The 22468-nt window shown below is 37.3% G+C and overlaps 1 protein-coding gene across 2 annotated transcripts in view; it reads right to left on the minus strand.

Annotated features, from left to right (window-relative positions):
- Positions 1–3764: 3764 nt before the first annotated feature.
- C6H2orf88 (chromosome 6 C2orf88 homolog) overlaps positions 3765–22468 on the minus strand; it is an 87979-nt gene continuing 69275 nt past the window's right edge. For both annotated transcript variants that reach the window (XM_060151386.1, XM_060151387.1), the window contains one exon: positions 3765–4301. In XM_060151386.1, the coding sequence (XP_060007369.1) occupies positions 3846–4133 (288 nt within the window). In that variant the 5' untranslated portion in view covers positions 4134–4301 and the 3' untranslated portion in view covers positions 3765–3845. The remainder of the gene's footprint in view (positions 4302–22468) is intronic.

The raw sequence follows: 22468 nt of genomic DNA on the forward strand, positions 1-22468 counted from the left end.
AGGCAGAACCGGAAAAGACATCAAAGATTATATCCTGCACCCTTCTCATAGATGAGGAAATTACAGTCCAGAAGGAATTGCTTTAAATTTTCTGTTCTCAATATACTTAACATGAAGCATTTTTCTTCCCCCCAAAATTAGGAACATATTTGGAAAAAAGATGCCATGATAATGAACATGTTTACATTTATATTCTTAAAGCTTCTAAATGTGGATGTGAATGATCTAAGAAAATACTTGTGTAAATGGACTTTTATTTTCTTTGTATTTGCTAGAAATGCAGAAAATGTTAAGTCCTTTTATGTTAAAAAATTTGAAATCACACAATGGTGAAAAGCATTTGCTTGCTTCAATTAAATAAGGACTCATAACTAGTTAATTGCAACTAGACTTTTATTGAACAGTTAGGAAAAATGTTTTCACAAAAATATTTGGGAAAAAATATACCATTTCATAGCTAAGTCTTAACAGTGAAGAGATTTGCTAACAAAAGTTGTGTTTTGCCAAGTAAGATGTAGGGAATACATCTGAGCCTGTGCCCACTGCTCCAAGGAAGACATGTCCAGTTTGGTCACACAAATACAGGATGGGGGCATTATGATTAAGCAAACAATTTGTTTGTTAGAACTTTGTTTTTAAATTACTGTTCCTTGACATTATTTATAATTTGTCTCTAACTTTTGATTTCTCAAACTATATAATTACAAAAGTATAGTTCCCCCATCTCATACAATGCCAGTGATACTGTGATTCCTTTGGGACTAAGATAATTTTTATCCCCTTCAAAATTGTGCTTTAAGTGCTAATAACCATAGGTAGTTTGCAAAGAACTGATAAGGCAGTGGAAAGTGGAGAACTGTCAGGTCAAAGGCCTGTGACTGAAAGGTAATAACTAGCTTTCAAAAAACACTGAACTGGGAAGGGAGCAGTGAAGCACATGTGTGGGGTTATGTGAGTTTTCTTAAATGAGGAATCAGCACATTTCTCTCTGCTAATCTGCTGCTTCCAGAGTTGCCCCCTGCAGGTTCTTTGTCATGCGGGTGGCACTCATCTGCCCCTCTACTGGATGTTCTTGAGGGAGAAGATTCAGTGGTTGGGCACGTGTGAGTGTGGTAAAGAACGGAACGGAACTTGGCTACTGTGTCCTTCCCCTCAGATGAAAACACTGGAAACTCGTTTTTGGAGCCTGACGTGAGTGTTGTTTCTTGGGCCCTCTTTTCCCCATTTTCTTTTCCCTTATAATTTGGCCACTATTCTTATTTCTTCTGTGTTTGTGATCTAAGTTGGAACAAATGTTTCCCATTCCAGTAGCTAATAATTCTTTCAGTCTTCTGTTCTCCTTCCTTCTCAAGCAGCCCTTCTACTCTTTGTTCATGAAAGACCTTCAAAATGAAGTAAATCCAATATTTAAAGATGAAGGTATGTAAGAAATCGAATTATCGTATCAAAGATGTTCTCATTTATCTTGTCATCTAGGCCAAACTATATCTTGATAGCAATCATACGCAGTATATTTGTTGATCCAGCTCTTTCCTGCCTGCCCCCAACTGGGTTTATCCACTAACTCACTGATTATGCAAGCCTTTGTAGTTCCGTGTCCATGGTTTGACATATTATACAGCGTACGTCTCCGTAAGTGTCTGTATGTCACAAGATACTATACTGTTAAAGTGAGTCAGGGGCAAGGGGGTGGTGCTCAGTGACAAAACCCTATTGCCATAGTATCAGAGAGGGTGGCAACAGAGATTAGACCCTTAGATACGGGTCTGGCAGGCCTGCCTGTATTTTACCCCTACAAAATAGAGGCCCAGGGCAAAGGAGGAACCTGAGATCAAAATATTTAGATTTAATCAAAGCCTACTAGTCTATGTCCCTATGTATGCTGAAAAATTTAGTGTGATGCACTGCTTTTATATGGCTTTGTGTTCTCACCATAATATGTATTATCTTATATACTTACTTATATCTTTTAAACAGCAGTGACCTTGCAGCAAAAGTATCTGATGTAAAATGTAAAATGAATGAAAAACGGCAACATCTAGGCTTTTGTCTGAGTCATCAGTATAAGCACTCATAAACCTAAATTTTTCTTCATGAGCTGGAAATATGTTTTGCACTTTTTGGAAACTTTCTGTTCTTAGCCTTGTAACTTCAGATCCTTGTATAAACAGGGGTGGTGGGTTTTCTATTTTGTAAAGTTGCTAGATTATAAGTACAACAGGACAGTACAAACCCTGGGATTAGGTGAAAGTTAAATGACCAGTTGTCCAAAGGCAACTGAAAAGTGGCACACCACTCACTTCAAAAGAATTTTCTTTGCCAGTTTACCTTGGAGAATTCAGTCTATTTGATTGTGGGTTTCAGAGTATAACTGCTAAAATTAGAGGTAGCAATTCTGCCTGCTTATAAGGTCATACACATTTATGTCATTAGAGGTCACAAGCCTTTTTCTGCCTTTCTTTAGATTTCAATGACAAGGGTCTGTTGTATCTTAATAAAAGGATCTAATTGCATGGGCTTAAATAATTCCTATTCCAGTTAAACTCAATGTGTGGCAAATCTTGATGAAAAGATACTTGTAAAGATTCAGTCTCAATTATCTTAAAGTTACATCTTCTAGTACCTTCTTCCCCCTTTCCTGAATTTTCTGTTACCATTGATCTTAAACAGTACTTAAAAAAAAAAAAAAAGGCTTCCTAAAAAAGTAGCCAAATTTATGAAAATAGTATAGTATATGGCTATAAATGCCCCATGGGCTTTGTTACCATTAAAAATACACATGAGTATTCCCTTTGGAAGAGTATTTGATCTTTTGTAATAACTATAAATTCTCATGCATAATCTGGTCCCACAGTAATCTGAATGGTGATTGCCCATGTACCAGCCCCTTGCATCTGTGAGACAGTAAAGCTTAACATACACGCAGCACTGAGACCAGGTTCTTCTTTCCACCTTGCCAATTAGGGCTTCTATTACTTTACAGTTTTCTGGATTGCTGTTTATAAAAGCTCCCCTGCTTGTTTCCTTGTATAGTAATATCACTGGGCTACCTAATTCAATGCAATAAACATTGTCATGACTTCTGTAAATTGTATATTGTTAAGATGCTTATATGCAAAGCCTGAGTCATCCAGTAACAGGTGTGATTAGTTAGGGCCCTGAGGTTCAAGGTGATGGTTATGCTTTTCATCTACAAAAGTAAATATCTTATTAAGGACATAGTTCACGGTGGACCTCTTCCACATGGGTTGCTTTCTAATGCTTGGTCATTTGTGTTAAGAAGGGGAGGGATCCTTGACTCAAAAGATTTTGGCAAACAAGACCCACTGTTAACAGCTATGGCTTGAGTGCCCAGGCAATTCCCTTGCCCAGGCATTTCAAGAAAATCCTTTTCATATCTTGGTTTTTTTTTTTGTATAAATTGACAAATATTTTAAAAGAATGTCTTTAAAATGACCATTTTGAAAACACAGGTTTTAAATAAATTAAATTCTTTAAAGAATTTTAAAAATTCTTAAAAATTCTTATTTCTTTGGTGATGGCATTGTTGCCTCTGGAAGTGGTGTGACACAGCTGATTACTGTGGCACCAGAGGACTTACATTTAACCCTTTAATGACTAAAATCCAAGACCAAGCAGATAGAAATTGCTGTTAATGTAGAACTGCTTAAAACACTTCATTTTAGGTATTCTTAGACTCTTGATGGCTATCGAAATATTTTTCTTTACACCCAGATGGAGTTATTTGTATTTATTCACACCAGTTTTTGCTGTTGTTTCATGTATTTAAACTAGCACCAACTTTATCCACAGTTGGAGAAAGTGTCATCATCCTACACACAGCGTCAAGGCCCCTCACTCTCAATATATGGGATGTCATAGTACTTGAGGTGGTTGCCAGCCCACTGCTGCAAGGCATCACTCAAGATTTCCTGGGACAGGCGGTGTGCAAATTCAAAGACCACAATTTCAGGCCCTAGGGGTTCCTTCACTTCCTCTTTGACATTAACTAGAGAAGGCATCCTGAGTAGAAGTCTCTCTTCAGGCATAAAGTTTTCTTCACTCTCATGCCTCTTCTCACTCTCGAGTGTGGTGGGAAATGGGAAAGTTTGCTTTGATTTCATGCAGCCCATGTTATGGAGAGCTTTGACTGAGTCAAGGAAAGCAGTAGCAAAGACTACTTCAACAGCGTCTTTGGAAAACACCAAGCATTTGTCCACTTGATATTGAGCAGTGCTTTTCCTCTCCAGGCTACTTCAGAAATCAATGTTCCCTTTCACCAATCTTCACATATAGTTCATCTGTCAAGAGAAGGGAAGTTTCATTTTGAAGTCATAGAATGCAAACTACTGTACGATTAGGTAGCAAGTAAAAACAAATCTTTACCACTTTCATCACTTGGAGGAAATGTAAGGTAACAACAACTTTATCTTAATAGAAAAGATAATCATCTAAAAATGGCATTTAGAAATAGGAAAATGTCTTTTCAAGATCAGGCAAATTTTATAAAACTGACAACAAACTTTTGCTACCTTGGATTTATTTATGTACACCAGGGCTCAGCAAACTAGCCTTCGGGCCAAATTCTAGCTGCCTGTTTTTTCAAATATAGCTTATTTGAACATAGGCATGCTCATTTGTTACGTATTGTCTATGGCTACTTTCATGCTTTAGTGGCAGAGTTTAGTTGTGACAGAGACTGTGTGGTTTGCAAGCCTAAAATATTTACTCTGGCCCTTTGGAGTAAATATTTTCTGACTGACTGACTCTGATCTGTACTGTTGAGGGAAACAAGCATATCAATATTTGCTCCTGCCTCAAACATCATGAGCCTGCATCCCTTGGTCACACATTTAAAACTCAAAGAGTAGGACCGAATGATGGTCTTTCTTTACACTAGGGCCAACTCTAAACAACACAAGTTAGACATGGCAAAGCCACCTATTTTTCCTTCTAAATTAGATATTACGAAATTATGAAGCAAGGACAAGATGGTGGAGTAGAATGACGTGAGCTCACCTCGTCTCACAAAAACACCAAAATCACAATTGCTGAATGACCATCAACAGAAAAACACTGGAAGCTACCAAAAAAGATATCTTACACACAAAAACGAAGAAGCCACAATGAGACGGTAGAAAGGGTGCACTTGCAATAAAATCAACTCCCATATCTGCCAGGTGGGTGACCCACAAACTAGAAAATAATTATCTCGCAGAGGTTCTCCCACAGGAGTGAAAGTCATGAGCCCTACACCAGAACCCCCAGCCTGGGGGTCTGGCATCAGGAGGAGGAGCCCCCAGAGCATCTGGCTTTGAAGGCCAGTGGGGTGTGATCACAGGAATTCGACAGGACAGGCAGAAAAAGAAACTCCACTCTTGGAAGGGTGTACACAAGGTCTCATGTGCACCAGGATCCAGTGGAAAAAGCAGTGGCCCCACAGGATCCTGGACCAGACCTACCTGCTGGTATTGGAGGGTCTCCTGTGGAGGCAAGGGGGGGCGGCTCTGGCTCACTGTGGGGACAAAGACACTGGTGGTGGTGGTAGTTCTGGGGAGTACTCGGTGTGAGCCCTCCTGGAGGCCCCCACTTTCTCACCAAGACCTGGCCCCACTCAACAGGCTGCAGGCTCCAGTATGGGGAAGCCTCAGGCCAAACAACCAACAGGATGGGAAGACAGCCCATCAGCAGATGGGCTGCCTAAAGTCTTCCTGAGCCCATAGCTGCCTGCCAGACACACCCCTTGACATGGCCCTGACCACCAGAGGGACAAGACCCAGTTCCTCCCACCAGGAAGCCTGCACAAGCCTCTTAGACCAGCCTCATCCACCAGGGGGCAGACAGCAGGAACAAGAGGAACTACAACCCTGCAGCTTGTGGAGTGGAAACTGCAATCACAGAAAGACACAATGACAGAGGAAAATTCCCATACAAAGGATCAAGAAAAAAGCCCAGAAGAACAACTAAAGGAAGTGAAGATAGGCAATCTACCCAAAAAAAGAATTCAGAGTAATGATAGTAAAGATGATCCAAAGTCTTGGCAAAAGAATAGAGGCACAGAACAAGAAGATACAAGAAATGTATAATAAAGAGCTAGAAGATCTACTAAAGAACAAACAGAGATGAACAATACAATAACTGAGAGGAAAAATACACTAGAAGCAATCAGTAGCAGAATGAGGCAGAAGAATGGATAAGTGAGCTAGAAGACAGAATGGTGGAAATCAAAGATAAAATATTGAAACAAGTGAAAAGCAACAAATAACATACAAGGCAATACCCATAAGGCTACAAGCTGATTTATCAGCAGAAACTCTGCAGGACAGAAGGGAGTGGCATGATTATATTCAAACTGATGAAAGGGAAGAACCTACAACCAAGAACACCCAGCAAGGCTCTCATTCAGATTCGACAGAGAAATCTAAAGCTTTACAGACAAGCAAAAGCTAAAAGAATTCAGCACTGTCAGACCAGCTTTGCAACAAATGCTAAAGGAACTTGTCTAGGCAGAAAAAAAAAAAAAAGACTACAACTAGAAACAAGAAAACTACAAATGGAAAAGCTCACCGGTAAAGGCAAACACACAGTAAAGGTAGGAAATCATCCAACACAAATATGATATCAAAACCAGCAATCATGAGAAGAGTACAAATGCAGGATATTAAAAATGCATTTGATATTAAAAGACCGGCAACTTCAAACAATCTTATTTATATAGAGAGTGCTATATCAAAACCTCATGGTAACCACAAACCGAAAATCTATGATAGATATACACACACAGAAAAAGAAAAAGGGATCCAAACACAACATTAAAGATAGTCACCAAATCACAAAAGAACAAAAGAAGGGGAGAAAAAAAGACCTACAAAAACAAATCCAACACAATTAACAAAATGGCCATAAGAACACACATATCGATAATTACCTTAAATGTAAATGGATTAAATGCTCCAACCAAAAGACATAGACTGGCTGAATGGATACAAAAACAAGACCTGTATATAAGCTGTCTACAAGAGACCCACTTCAGACCTAGGGACACAAACAGACTGAAAGTGAGGAGATGGAAAAAGGTATTCTATGCATATGGGAATCAAAAGAAAGCTGGAGTAACAATACTCAGACAAAATAGACTTTAAAATAAAGACTTACAAACGATAAGGAAGGACACTACATAATGATCAAGGGATCAATCCAAGAAGATATAACAAGTGTAAATATATATGCACCCAACATAGGAGCACCTCAGTATATAAGGCAAATAGGAACAGCCATAAAAGAAGAAATCAACAGTAACACAATAATAGTGGGGGAATTTTCATACCCCACTGTCATCAATGGACAGATCAGACAGAAAATCAATAAGGAAACAAATGCCTTAAATAACACATTAGACCAGATGGACTTAATTGATATTTATAGAGCATTCCATCCAAAAGCAGCAGAATACACATTCTTTCCGAGTGCACATGGATCATTCTCCAGGATTGATCCATGCTGGGCCACAAAGCAAACCTCAGTAAATTTTGGAAAACTGAAATCATATCAAGCATCCTTTGCAACCACAATGCTATTAGATTAGAAATAAACTACAAGAAAAAACCCTTAAAAAACACAAACACACGGAGGCTAAACAATATGCTACTAAACAATCAATGGATCACTGAAGAAATCAAAGAGAAAATCAAAAAATACCTAGAGAAAAATGAAAGTAAAAGCACAACGATCCAAAACCTATGGAACGCAGCAAAAGCAGTTCTAAGAGGGAAGTTTATATAGCAATACAATCTTATGTCAGGAAACAAATAAACCACCTAACCTTACACATAAAGCAACTAGAGAAGAATAAACAAAACCCAAAGTTAGTAGAAAGAAAGAAATAAAAATCAGAGCAGAAATAAATAGAAACAAAGAGCAGAAATAAATAGAAACAAAGAAAACAATGAAAAAATCAATGAAACTAAAAGCTGGTTCTCTGAAAAGATAAAATTGATAAACCTTTAGCCAGATTCACCAAGAAAAAAAGGGAGAGAGCTCAAATCAATAAAATTAGAAATGAAAAAGGAGAGGTTACAACAGACACCACAGATATACAATAGATAATAAGTGACTGCTACAAGCAACTATATGCCAATAAAATGGACAATCTAGAAGAACTGGACAAATTTTTTTTCTCTCTTTTTAAAAAAGTTTTGGCCATGCCCCACAGCATGTGGGCTCTTAGTTCCCTGACCAGGGATCGAACCTGTACCCTGCTGCATTGGAAGCATGGAGTCTTCACCACTGGACCACCAGGGAAGTTCCCTGGACAAATTCTTAAGAAGGTAACAATCTTCTAAGACTGAACCAGGAAGAAACAGAAAATATGAATAGACCAATCACAAGTACTGAAATTGAAACTGTGATTAAAAAACTCCCAACAATCAAAAAAGTCCAGAACCAGATGGCTTCACAGGTGAATTCTATCAAACTTTTAGAGAAGAGTTAACACCTGTCTTTCTGTAACTCTTCCAAAAAACTGCAGAGGAAGGAACACTCCCAAGCTCATTCTACTTGGCCACCATCACCCTGATACCAAAATCAGACAAAGATATCACACAAAAAAGAAAATTACAGGTGAATATCACTGATGAACATAGATGCAAAAATCTGCAACAAAATACTAGCAAACAGAATCCAACAACACATTAAAAGGATCATACACCATAATCAAGTGGGATTATCCCAGGGATGCAAGGATTCTTCAATATATGCTAATCAATCAATGTGATACACCATATTAACAAACTGAAGAATAAAAACCATATGATCATCTCAACAGATGCAGAAAAAGCTTTTGACAAAATGCAAAACCCAGTTATGATAAAAACTCTCCAAAAAGTGGGCATAGAGGGAATGTACCTCAACATAATAAAGGCCGTATATGACAGACCTACAGCTAACATCATACTCAGTCATGAAAAGCTGAAAGCATTTCCTCTAAGATCAGGAACAAGACAAGGATGTCTACTTTGGCCACTTCTATTCAACATAGTATTTTGGAAGTCCCAGCTACAGCAATCAGAGAAGGAAAAGAAAATAAAAGGAAGGCAAATTGGAAAAGAAGAAATAAAATTGTCACTGTTAGCCGATGACATGATACTATACATAGAAAATCCTAAAGACGCTACCAGAAGACTACGAGAGCTTATCAATGAATCTGGTTAAATTGCAGGTTACAAAATTAATACACAGAAATCTCTTGCATTCTTATACACTAACAATAAAAGACAAGGAGAAATTAAGAAAACAATCCCATTGGCCATTGTATCAAAAGAATAAAATACCTAGGAGTAAACCTACCTAAGGAGGCAGAAGACCTGTACTCAGAAAACTATAAGATACTAATGAAAGAAACAGAAGATGACACAAACAGATGGACCATGTTTTTGGATTGGAAGAATCAATATTGTCAAAAATGACCGTACTTTCCAAGGCAATCTAAAGATTTAGTGCAATCCATATCAAATTACAAATGGCATTTTTCACAGAACCAGATCAAATAATTTCACAATTTGTATGGGACACAAAAGACCCCGAATAGCCAAAGCAATTGAGAAAGAAAAACGGAGCTGGAGGAAAATCAGGCTCCCTGACTTCAGACTATCCTACAAAGCTACAGTCATCAAAACAGTATGGTACCGGCAGAAAAACAGAAATATAGATCAATGGAACAGGATAGAAAGCCTAGAAATAAACCCATGCACCTATGGTCAATCAATCTACAACAAAGGAGGCAAGACTATACAGTGGAGGAAAGACATCCTCTTCAATAAGTGGTGCTGGGAAGACTGGACAGTTACATGTAGAAGAATGAAATTAGAACATTAACACCATACACAAAAATAAATTCAAAATGGATTAAAGACCTAAATGTAAAACCTGATAATATAAAACTCTTAGAGGAAAACATAGGCAGAACAGTCTTTGACATAAATTAAAGCAAGATCTTTTTTGATCTGTCTCCTAGAATAACAGAAATAAAAACAAAAATAAACAAATGGGACCTAATTAAACTCAAGCTTTTGCACAGCAAAGGAAACCATAAACAAAACAAAAAGACAGTCCTCAGAATGGGAGAAAATATTTGCAAACAATGCAACTGACAAGGGATTACTCTCCAAAATATACAAACTGCTCATGCAGCTCAATGTCAAAGAAACAGACAGCCCAGTCAAAAAATGAGCATAAGACCTAAATAGACATTCCTCCAAAGAAGACATACAGATGGCTAAGAGACATATGAAAAGATGGTCCACATAGCTAATTATTAGAGAAATGCAAATCAAAACTATAATGAGATGTCTCTCACACCAGTCAGAATGGCCATCACCAAAAAGTCTACAAATAACGGATGCTGGAGAGAGTGTGGAGAAAAAGGAACACTCCTACGCTGTTGGTGGGAATGTAAATTGGTGCAGACACTACAGAGAACAGTACGGCATTTCTTTAAAAAACTAAAAACAAAGCTACCATGTGATCCAGCAATCCTACTCCTGGGCATATATCTGGAGAAAAACATGGTTCCAAAGGATACATGCACCCCAGTGTTCACTACAGCTCTGTTTACAATAGCCAAGACATGGAAGCAACCTAAATGTTCATCGACATATGAATGGATAAAAAAGATGTGGTACATATATACAATGGAATATTACTCAGCCATTGAAAAGAATGAAATAATGCCATTCGCAGCAACATGGATGGACCTGGAGATTATCATACTAAGTGAGGTAAGTCAGACAGAAAAAGACAAACATCATATGACATCACTTGTATGTGGAATCTAAAAAAGAAAAATGATACAAATGAACTTATTTACAAAACAGAAACAAACTCACAGAAAACAAACTTATGGTTACCAAAAGGGAAAGGTGGGGGGGGGATAAATTGGGAGTTTGGGATTGACATATACACTACTATATATAAAATAGGTAACCAACCAAATATTATGAAAAGCTTAGATTAATTTGAAATTAGCTTAAAAGTTTCTCCCCCTAAATATCTTATTGTTTGATGTTTGGACAGTCAATAGGGTACAATGCTTGTGATGTACCTTCCAAACTTCCCAATGGAATGTTGTCACTGAATGAACTTATCTAAGATAAGACTTAAGGGTAAGTAAAACAGTACAAACTTCACTGGAGGGAGGCCTAGCCATAAGAAAGTGCAGGCAAAGACTCTATAAATGAGGTTGTGATCCCTGACTATATCGTAGTTTTTGGACCAAAAACAGCTGTAAAAATTCATGAAATGAAACTCTATTGATTATTTCTGAAACTACTGATCTTAAGGTAAAAACTAGCATGCATTTAATTTATTTCTTAATAGTTGATAAGAAGTCCAAAAAAGGTGACCTTTGTCCAAGTCAGTACTAAGTATTTTTTAGATTTAAGTTTTATCCAATTTCTCCCATAATATACTCCTTCCCCACCTCTACTACTTATAAGGATGATATGGAGGGTTGGAAAGGAAATCTAGCTCTCTGCTTCTGATTACCTTTAGTTCTATATGCCTTGCTATATGCTCCAGAGATGCATTTCAAAAAGGGCATAAGAGATGTGTGTGATGTATCTGGTTTACTAGACTGAACTCCTAGAAGACAGGAACTGGCCTGGTTGTGCACCTCTAACATGTAATGACTTAACGTAGTATCTGTTTTGTACTGTGAGGGATTGTTAAGGGAACTGGACTTAGTTAACCTGAAAATGATTAGAATGCAATGAATGTCAGACAAATAAAAGTCCATGAGGAGAATCATGAGAACATTCTGTGTTTTCTAAGATCTTTGGTTTTGCAAAAGCAGCTTTATCTTACCATGATAAAAGTAGTGCCAGATTTGCCCTCACACCAAAAATAACTTTAAACCTGGACAAAATATATGTGGGCAGCTATTTTCAGACATTGAACAACAGCACAGGATTCTGATCCCCAAAAGAAGGGAAACACATGATGTTAAACCCCACAACTGATCATCTTGAGATTCTGCCTGAGAATCTGATTCAAGCAGAGGGGCAATTCTGCTGTGCTACAGAGGAAGAGGCTGATGCTGAAGCAGGTGAAATTACAAAGGAGTTCAAGAGTAAAAGGAGCTGGAAGGGAGGCAGAAATTTGCATGGGGTCTCACTGAAGCCGAGCAGGACCCTGCAGGGCCTTGCTAGGGACAGACCCGTGTGTCCTTGGCCTCTAGTTTATAGAAAAGCTTTAGCCTCCTAGGCCTTCCCCGAGTGCCAAAGAGCAAATGCAGAAACAAAGGAAAACAGTCAAGCAAGACAAAATAATAATAGCTTAGCCATGAAACAAAGTCAAGGACTTTTAGTTCCTCTTCAAGGGATATAGATATATGTATATGTACAACTGAATAGATACATGTATATATATAACTGAATCACTCTGCTGTACACCTGAAACTAATACAGTGTTAATTAACTATACTCCAATATAAAATAAAAACTTTAAAAAAAGACAGAATATCCAACAACAAAAAAGAAATTTGAGACCACTTTAGGAGTGAACTTTAGAGCAGAGGTTGACAAAACTTTTTGTTAATGGGCTAGCTAATATATAATTTAGGTTTCTGAGCCATATGGTCTATGTTATACTACTCAGGTCTGTTGTAGTGCAGAGCCAGCCATAGCTAATATGTAAACAAATGGGCAATGTTTTTTATGTTCCAATAAAACCTAATTTATGAAAACAGGCAGCCAGCCCACAGGCCATACTGGGCTAAGTTCAAACAAACAGTTCCATTCTAACAAAGAATAAAATTCAATACCATTCAAAGGAAGATGGCATAATCCAAATTCCTATGGGAAGTAATATCCACAATGTCTGTCATACAATAAAAAATTACTAATAATGCAAAGAAGCAGGAAAATGTGCCCCAAGTTCAAGAAAAAAAAAGTTACTAGAAACAGATCCCCAAATGACCTAGCACTTGGTAGTTAAGAGAACTCAGTAGAACTGTAAAGCAGCTATTTAAATAAGTTCAAGGACATAAAGGAAAAATCATAGAGTGAACAAATAGAGAATCTCAGCAGAGAAATGGAAATTGTAACAAAACACACAAAAAGTCAATTCAATAACTAAAATGAAAAACTCACTGTGTGGGCTGTTTGGCATTGGAGAAGAAAGATTAGTGAGCTTGAACATCTATAGACATAGCCAATCTGAAAAAGGGGGAAAATGATTTTAAAGAACTTAACAGAGAAACAACTAAAAAGATAATGTAAGTATGACTTAAAAACAATGAGGCATTAGATACATTTAACCCAGAAGAAGGCAGGAAAGGATGAACATGGGAAGGAAAAAAAAATGGGACAATTAGAAATCAGCAAAGTGGCTGACTTAAACCCATAGATATCAAAAATTACTTGAAAAAAAATGGACTAAAAATTTCAATTAAAAGGCAGACTGTGCCGCAAAAAAAAAAAAAAAGGCAGACTAGTTAAATAAGATCCAACCCACACAAATGCAGTCAACTGATCTTTGACAAAGGAGCAAAGATAATACAATGGAGTAAAGACAGCCTTTTCAATATGTGCTGGAACAGCTGGACATTCACATATTAAAAAAAAAAAATCTAGACAGACCTAACACCTTTCCCAGAAATTAAAGTGAATCATAGACCTAAATATAAAGCAAACCATAAGACTCTTAGAAGATAACACCCAGGAGTTAAATCTAGAGAAATCTAAATGACCTTGGGTTTGGCAATGACCTTTTAGATACAACATCAAAGGCATGATTCATGAAAGAAATAATTGATAAATTGGACTTTATCAAAATTAAAAACTTCTGCTCTGTGTAAGACACTGCCCAGAAAATGAAAAGACAAGCCACAGACTGGGAGGCAGACTGGGAAAAGATATTTGCAAAAGCATATCTGATAAAGGATTGTTTATCCAAAATACACAAAGGAGTCTTTAAAACAACAATAAGAAAACAACCTGATTAAAAAATGGACACCAGATCTGAACAAACACCTCACCAGAGAAGACATACTGATGGCAAATAAGCATGTGAAAAAAATATTTAACATCATATATCATTAGGGAGTTGCATTTTTAAATGACATTGCGATACCACTACAACCTATATGAATGGCAAAAATCCAAAACACTGACAACGCAAAATGCTAATGAGGATGTGGAGCAACAGAACTCATTCACTGCTGGCGGGAATGCAAAATTGTACAGCCACTGTGGGAGACAGTTTGGCAGTTTCTTACAAAACTAAACATACTCCTGCCATATGATCCAGCAATCACACTCCCTGGTATTTACCCAAATGAGTTGAAAAACTATGTTCACACAAAAACTTATATATGGATATTTATGGCAGTTTTATTCATAATTGCAGAAATTGGAAGCAACCAAGATGTCCTTCAGGAGGTGAATGGATGAACAGTGGTCTATCCAGACAATGGAATATTATTCAGTGCTAAAAAGAAATGAGTTATCAAGCCATGAAAAGAAAAGGAAGAACCGTAAATGCATATTACTAAGCCAGAGAAGCCAAGCTTTACAACTGTATGACATTCTGGAAAAGTCAAAACTATGGAGACAGTAAAAAGCCCAGGGGTTACCAGGGGTTAGAGAGGAGGGAAGGTTGAATAGGTGGACACATAGAATTTTTAGGGCGGTGAACTACTCTGTATTATACTACAGTGGTGGATACGTGCCATTATACAATTGTCAAAACCCACAGAATGTACACCACCAAGAATGAACCCTAATGTAAACTACAGACTTTGAGTGATCATATGTCAGTGTAGGTTCATTGACTATAACACTCTGGAGTGGGATGTTGATAGTGGGTGAGGCTTGTGTGTTGGAGGGGGCGAGGGGAGTGGGAAGGGGGTAACTGTACTCCCTGCTCAGTTTTGCTGTGAATCTAAAACTGCTCTAAAAAAGAAAGTCTATTAAAAAAATCCAGCTATATGCTACCTATAAGAGATATACTTTAAATACAAATATACAGGTTGCAAACAAGAGGGTTGGAAAAGACATACAATGCAAACAAGAAGTATAAAAAGTTGCTGTGGCTGTATGACTATCAGACAATGCAGACTTCAGAGACCATTAGTATTACCAGAAATAGGGACATTTTATGTGTCAGTCAGGAGAAGACATGATAATCATAAATGTATATGTAACTAATAACAGAGCTTCAAAATACATTAAGGAAAAACTGACAGAATTAAAGGCAGAAATAAACATTACTCTCTCCGTAACGGATAGAATATTCAAAGGAAAAAATAAGGAATTCAAGTTTTGAACAACACTATGATGTCACTTGAGGTAACTGTCATTTATAGAAGACTATTCCCAACAACTGTAGGATACATATTCTTATAAAATGCATATAGAACATTCACCAAGACAGACTACACGATGATCTCAACAGATTTCAAAAGCTTGGAATCTTATATTTTCCAACCACCACAGAATTAAATAAAAAATAAAAAATAATAAAAATAATAAAATATCCAGGAACACCCCAAATACTTGGAAACTAAATATCACATCTTTAAATAACCCATGGGGCAAAGAAGAAATCACAAGGAAATTAACATATATTTTCAACCAAATAATAGAAACCACAACATATCAAAAATTTTTAAATGCATCGTTAAAGTTTAGAGGGATATTGATAGATTTAAATTCTTGTGACAGAAAAGAAGAAAGGATTAAATCGGTGATCTAAGCTTTCACCTTAAAAAGCTAGAAAAAGTAAATTAAGCCCAAAGTAGAAGGAAGGGAATAATGTAGATGAGAGCAGAAAACAAAGCAAAGGAAAAGGGCCAATAATGGAGAAAAATCAATGGAACCAATGGTGGTTCCTTAAAAAGATCTAATAAAATAGATAAGTCTCTATCTAGTCTGATCAAGAAAAATGAGAGGACACACAGAACCAAGATGTGTGTAGGAAAAAGGACATTACTACAGATTCCATATACATTAAAAGACCAAGAAGGGAATATTATGAACAACTTTATACATACCAAATTACCAAAACTGGCACAAGAGAAAACAGAAAGTCTGATAGCTGTATATCAATGAAAGAAATTGGATTTGTACCTTAAACCTTTCCAAACCTTTCCAAGAAGAAAACTCCAGGCTCAAATGGCAGCTCTAAATTCTTTCAAACTTTTCAGAAAGAAATAATACCAATCTTACCCAAACTCCAGAAAATAGAGGAAGAGGATTCCAAAACCATTCTATATGAAGTCAGGATTTCCCCAAGCAAAGACAGTTCAAGAAAAGAACACTCTACAAGCCAATATCCCTCGTGAACACAGACCCAGATATCATTTTTTTAAATGGCAAATTGAATCCGGCATATATAAAATGGTTACTACATCATGACCAAGTGGGATTTATACCAGAATGCAATGTAAATTTTGAATGTAACATTCAAAACTCAATACATATAATTCACTGTTAATATAAAAAAGAACACCAGATGATCATCTCAATAGATGCAAAAAAAATTTGATAAAACAACCATTCATGATAAAAATTCTCAGCAAACTAGCAATAGGAGAGACTTCCTCAAACTAATGTTAAGTGTAATGGTGAAAGACTGACCAACTTTTTCTATGATAGGAACTAGGCAACAATGTTTATTCTCACAATTTCTATTTCACAATTTTTATTTAATATTGTACTAGAGGGAAGAAAGAAATACAGAGTATAAAGGTCGTCAGAAAAAAAAAACTTGCCTTTACTTGCAGATGACAAGACTGTATATGTAAAAAATCCTAAGGATTATATATGAAAAAATTACTATAACTAATAAATAATTTTAGCAAGGTCTCATGATACAAAATTAATATATAAAAATCAACTGTACTTCTGTATACTTAGTAATTGAAAGATGAAATTAGTGCCATTTGCAATAGTATAAAAAATATGAACACTTAGGGATACATTTAATAAAATGTATGAAAGAAAACTACATTGTATGTTGTATATGCAGTATGTAAATAATGCAAATTGTTACTGAGAAAAAGTAAAGAAACTAAATAAACAGATAGTGTTCATGATCTCGAAGATAATATTGTTAAGATGTCAATTCTCCCCCAATTTTTATATATATTATATAAGCATATGTGTGTGTGTGTGTGTATATATATATATATATATATATGAGCACAATTCCAGGAGGCTTTTTTGTAGACATTGACAAACTGATTCTAAAATTCCATTCAAAATCCCAGCAGGATTTGTTATAGATATAAACATGCTGATTCTAAACTATATATGGAAATGTAAAGAAATGAGAATAGCCAAAACAATTTTGAGAAAGATCAAAGTTGGAAGACTCACATTAACCACTTTTAAGAATGATTAAAAGCTACAGTAACCAAGACAGTGCTATATTGGTGAAAGGCCAGACACACAAATCTATGGAATCTAAGAGTCCAAAAACAGACCCACAAAAATATGGTCAATTGATTTTTTTTTTTTTTTTTTTTTGTGGTTCGTGGGCCTCTTACTGTTGTGGCCTCTCCCGTTGCGGAGCACAGGCTCCAGACGCGCAGGCTCAGCGGCCATGGCTCACAGGCCCAGCCGCTCCGCGGCACGTGGGATCTTCCTGGACCATGGCATGAACCCGTGTCCCCTGCATCAGCAGGCAGACTCTCAACCACTGCACCACCAGGGAAGCCCGGTCAATTGATTTTTGACAAATGTGCAAAAATAATTCAATGCAAAAGTAATTTTTTCAACAAATGGAACTAGAACAACTGGACAGCCACATGCCCCCCCCCCCCGCCAAAAAAGATCTATACCTTACCCTTTATACAAAAAATTAACTCAAAAGGAGTCATAGATCTAAATGTAAAATATAAGACTTTTACAAGACGATACAGAAAATATTCATGATATTGGATTTGGCAAAGAGTTTCTAGATACGACACCAAAAGCATAAACCATAAAAAAAATTGATACCCTTGACTAAATCAAAATTGAGAACTTTTGCTCTGAGAAGAACACAGTTAAGGAAATAAAAAGATGAGGCCCAGATGGGGAGAAAAATATTTGCAAATCATTTGCCCAAAAAATGACTTCAATCTAGAATAAATAACTATCAAAAGTCAACAGTGAGAAAGCAACCCAATTTTTAAAATGGGCAAAAGATTTGTACAGACTTTTCACCCAAGACATCATCTATGGATGGCAAGTAAGTACATGAAAAGATGCTCAACATACTGGCCTTAGAAAAATGCAAAGTAAAACCATGATATGGTACATCTGTACATCTATTAAAATGGGTAAAATTTTTTAAAAAATAATACCAAGTGCTGGTAAGTATGCAGAGCAACTGGAACTTTCTTTCATACATTGCTAGTGGGAATGCAAAATAAGCCACTCTGGAAAACAGCTTAGCATTTTCTTATAAAGTTGGAACATCCACTTACCATATAACCCAACCCACCTAGGTATTTAGAGAAATGAAATTTGTGTTCACATAAAAAGCTTTATGCAGATATTTATCACAGTTTTATTCATAATTGCCAAAAGCTGAAAGCAATAAAGATACTGATACCAACATCGATGACTCTTAAAGATGTTATGCTGATTGAAAGATGCCAGTCTTAAAACTCTTTCATGTTGCATGATTCTATGTATTGCATAATGCATGATTCTGGAAAAGGCAAAACTATAGGGACAGATAACATGTGGCTTTTAAGGGTTAGGGTAAGAGGAGAATGTGACTACAAAGAGGCAGCAAAAGGGAATTTTTTTGGGTGGTAGAACCATTATATATCCTGATTGTCATAGTGGCTATACAAATCTATACATATATCAAAACTCAGAGAATTAGTCACCAAAATAAAGTCAGTTTTACTGTATGTAAATTAAAAATTAAAAAGGTATTTTCAAAACAACAATACCAGGACTTCCCTGGTGGTGCAGTGGTTAAGAATCTGCCTGCCAATGCAGGGGACATGGGTTCGAGCCCTGGTCTGGGAAGATCCCACATGCCACGGAGCAACTAAGCCCGTGCTCCACAACTACTGAGCCTGCGCTCTAGAGAAGCGGTCCTCAACCTTTTTGGCACCAGGGACCAGTTTCGTGGAAGGCAATTTTTCCATGGACGGGGCGGAGGGAGAAGGTTTAGGCGGTAATGTGAGCCCTGGGGAGCGATGGCGAGCGGCAGATGAAGCTTTGCTCGCTCGCCTGCCGCTCACCTTCTGCTGTGCGGCCCGGGGGTTGGGGACCCCTGTTCTAGAGCCTGCAAGTCACAACGACTGAGCCTGTGTACTGCAACTACTGAGCCTACGCACCACAACTACTGAAGCTCATGTGCTCTAGGGCCCGCGTGCCACAACTACTGAGCCCACATGCTGCAACTACTGAAGCCCACGCGCCTAGAGCCTGTGCTCCGCAACAAGAGAAGCCACTGCAATGAGAAGCCCACGCATTGCAACGAAAAGTAGCCCCTGCTTGCTGCAACTAGAGAAAGCCTGCGCACAGCAACGAAGACCCAACACAGCCAAAAAACAAAACAAAACACAACAATACTATTATACACTCATTAGGATTGCTAAAATTAAAAAGCCCAGCAATGCCTAGTGTTGGCGAGGATGTGGAATGCATATATTGCTGGTGTGAGTGGAAAACAGTACAACCACTTTAAAGAACTGAACCCACCATTTTATTTCTAGGTATTTATTTAAGACAAATGCAAACATGTCTGCAAAAAACTGGTATACCAATGTCCAGAGCAGCCTTACTCCCAACAGCCAAAGCTGGAAACAACTCAAATGTCTATCAATAGGTGAATGGATAAGCAAATGGGGGATATATCCATAAAAGTGAGCATGGAGCTCCCACTCCTAAGTCAGTGTTCTTCTGGGAATAACAGTTGCTCTAATAATACTTTATCTGATCATGGCTTATAGTATTTAAGTGTTAAACATCCTCCCTCTCTTGAATTTATAGAACCTCCCTCCCCACTTCTAGTTTTGATGTTAATTCTGGCAAACAAAGACCAGTGTAGCTTCTTCCCAGGGTCTCTTGTTACTCTCTGCTCATTGTCCCAGTCCTTGACCTGGTCTCCATCAGCAGGCACATTATGGCTTGGAGCTTCCCAGGCTCCCAGAGACCACTACCTAGGACTAGCTGTCAACTCTGGCCTTCAGGTCCTATCTTGGATAAAGCAACACTGATACATTCATGCCATTATGTAATCAACTGGTCCAGTAACTGTCTAATGGAATTACTCATCATCACATGCTTAGAAAAGATGCAGTTTCCCTGATAGAACAGCATTGGTAACCCCATATTTTTGTTAATCAGATTTTAACTCTGTGATTTCTGTTCTACAGAAGCCTCTTGAGATTTATCATGAGTAAGGAAGAGTGATCCTGAAAGGAAAGTCAGAGACAAAAACAAACAAAAAGTTTATTCTACTACTGTTCATGGTAGCAGCTATTCAAACACTTGACAGACATCTTAAAAGGCAATGATAGGGAGTTCCCTGGTGGCCTAGTGTTTAGGATTTAGCGCTTTCACTGCTGTGGCCTAGGTTCAATCCCTGGTTGGGAAACTGAGATCCTGCCAGCCGCGTGGCGTGGCCATAAATAAGTAAGGAAATAATAAATAAATAAATAAAATTATAGATGTGAACTAATAAAGAAATGTGAATAAAATGACCTTTAAAAAAAGGCAACGATAATCCCAACCTGTATAGCACTGAAGAATAAGCTTTGTATAATTTCATTATCCCCTAATAAGATAGTTGATTCATCATGAAGAAATAAAGTTTCAACAATGTTAGCTAGTAATGCAAGTCAGTAGTTGAGCAGATTATATAATTGGTTTTCTTAGGACAGCATGTGGGATGACCTCTTCTAAGTTAATTTTTAGACTGTATTATTCATCAGTCAGGTTGGAAAGTTACCATGGCTATCAGTTGAAGGTATGATACATTTAATGCTGGATATTAGCCAAAAAAAGTATTTTGGCTCTCTTGTCAATGTAACTAGCTGAAGTATACAGAAGTATAAAATATTTTTTAAACACACTTTTGAAAAATACTAAAAATCAATTTATTTTATACTATAGTTTAAAATCTTAAGATACATAAAGAGCTGTCAGTGAGAACGTTCCTTAACCATCTAGCCAGTATTTATTGAGTTTCTACTATGTGTTCAACACCAATATCCATCAGTATAAGTGCTTTCAAAATTTATTTAACAAAATAAAATCAAAGGGAGATAGAGTGAGAATGAGATGACAACTTATTCAGGCTATAATTAGTGCAGATGCCCAGAAAGGATCCTTAGTTTTACCCTTGTCCTAATATGTGAAGTGGCCATTTGTTCATGCCACTGCCAGCAAAAATAAAATATAAAGATGCCTTTTCTCCCATCACTCCCTCCCCCAAATCCCAACACACATACATATATACATACACATCAGAGTCATACGTAAAGAAAAGACAGCCCCATTTACTTGGTTCCCTCAATGTTACTTTGAAGTCTCAAAGCACTGAGTATGTAAAGAGTATATAGACCCTTCCCTCAGGAATGGGTCTAGCCACTACAGGGTCTTCTATTAGCTCTTTCAAACAGAAGATGCAGTTTACTGCAGTCCATAGTTCATCTTGGAGCTGTGGACCACCGTCCTGCATACAGTGTCATCAGATTGAGCCTGGTTTGTAAGCTCCCTGGGAATATGCCAGGGAAGGTGCCACAAAAAAAGCCAAATCTTGAATATGAGTGGGGGCCAGACCATACAGTTCTAGCAAAAAAAAGTAACTTCCAAAATCTGCTCTGGAAATGAACAGCCTGCTAAATCCCTGAAAGTCTTTCTTAAATATTAGATTAACAGAAATGCTTATTACTGTTGTTCTACTTCAGATAATCTTCTAAGCCTTTAAACAGGTTTTAAGACATTTTATATCTCAAGTTATACCTTAAAATGGGCCCTAGCCCTGAATTAATGCAAATATCTATATAATATCGATAAAAACCACATTATAGTCTTTAAAAGCATAATGAATATACTGTCTTTCAAATATACTGTCTTTCAAATGTCCCCTGCTGATGCAGGGGACACGGTTCGTGCCCCGGTTCGGGAAGATCCCACATGCCGCGGAGCAGCTGGGCCCGTGAGCCATGGCCACTGAGCCTGCGCGTCCGGAGCCTGTGCTCTGCAACGGGAGAGGCCACAACAGTGTGAGGCCCGCGTACCGCAAAAAAAAATAATAAAAAAAAATTTTTAAAAATAAAAATAACGAAGTTCCTAACAGAAGCTTTGTCGTTATTTGTTCTCTAATATTGGATACTAAGAGTATATTTTCCTTCTTGTAGGGGTCCATGAAAATTGGACAGTAAACAGAGGACTTTGTAATGGTAATACTGACAGTCACTGACCTAGACTATAAATTCATAACAGGATCAAATGAC

The sequence above is a fragment of the Lagenorhynchus albirostris genome, chromosome 6 (assembly GCF_949774975.1).
Source record: "Lagenorhynchus albirostris chromosome 6, mLagAlb1.1, whole genome shotgun sequence".
Classification (NCBI taxonomy): domain Eukaryota; kingdom Metazoa; phylum Chordata; class Mammalia; order Artiodactyla; family Delphinidae; genus Lagenorhynchus; species Lagenorhynchus albirostris.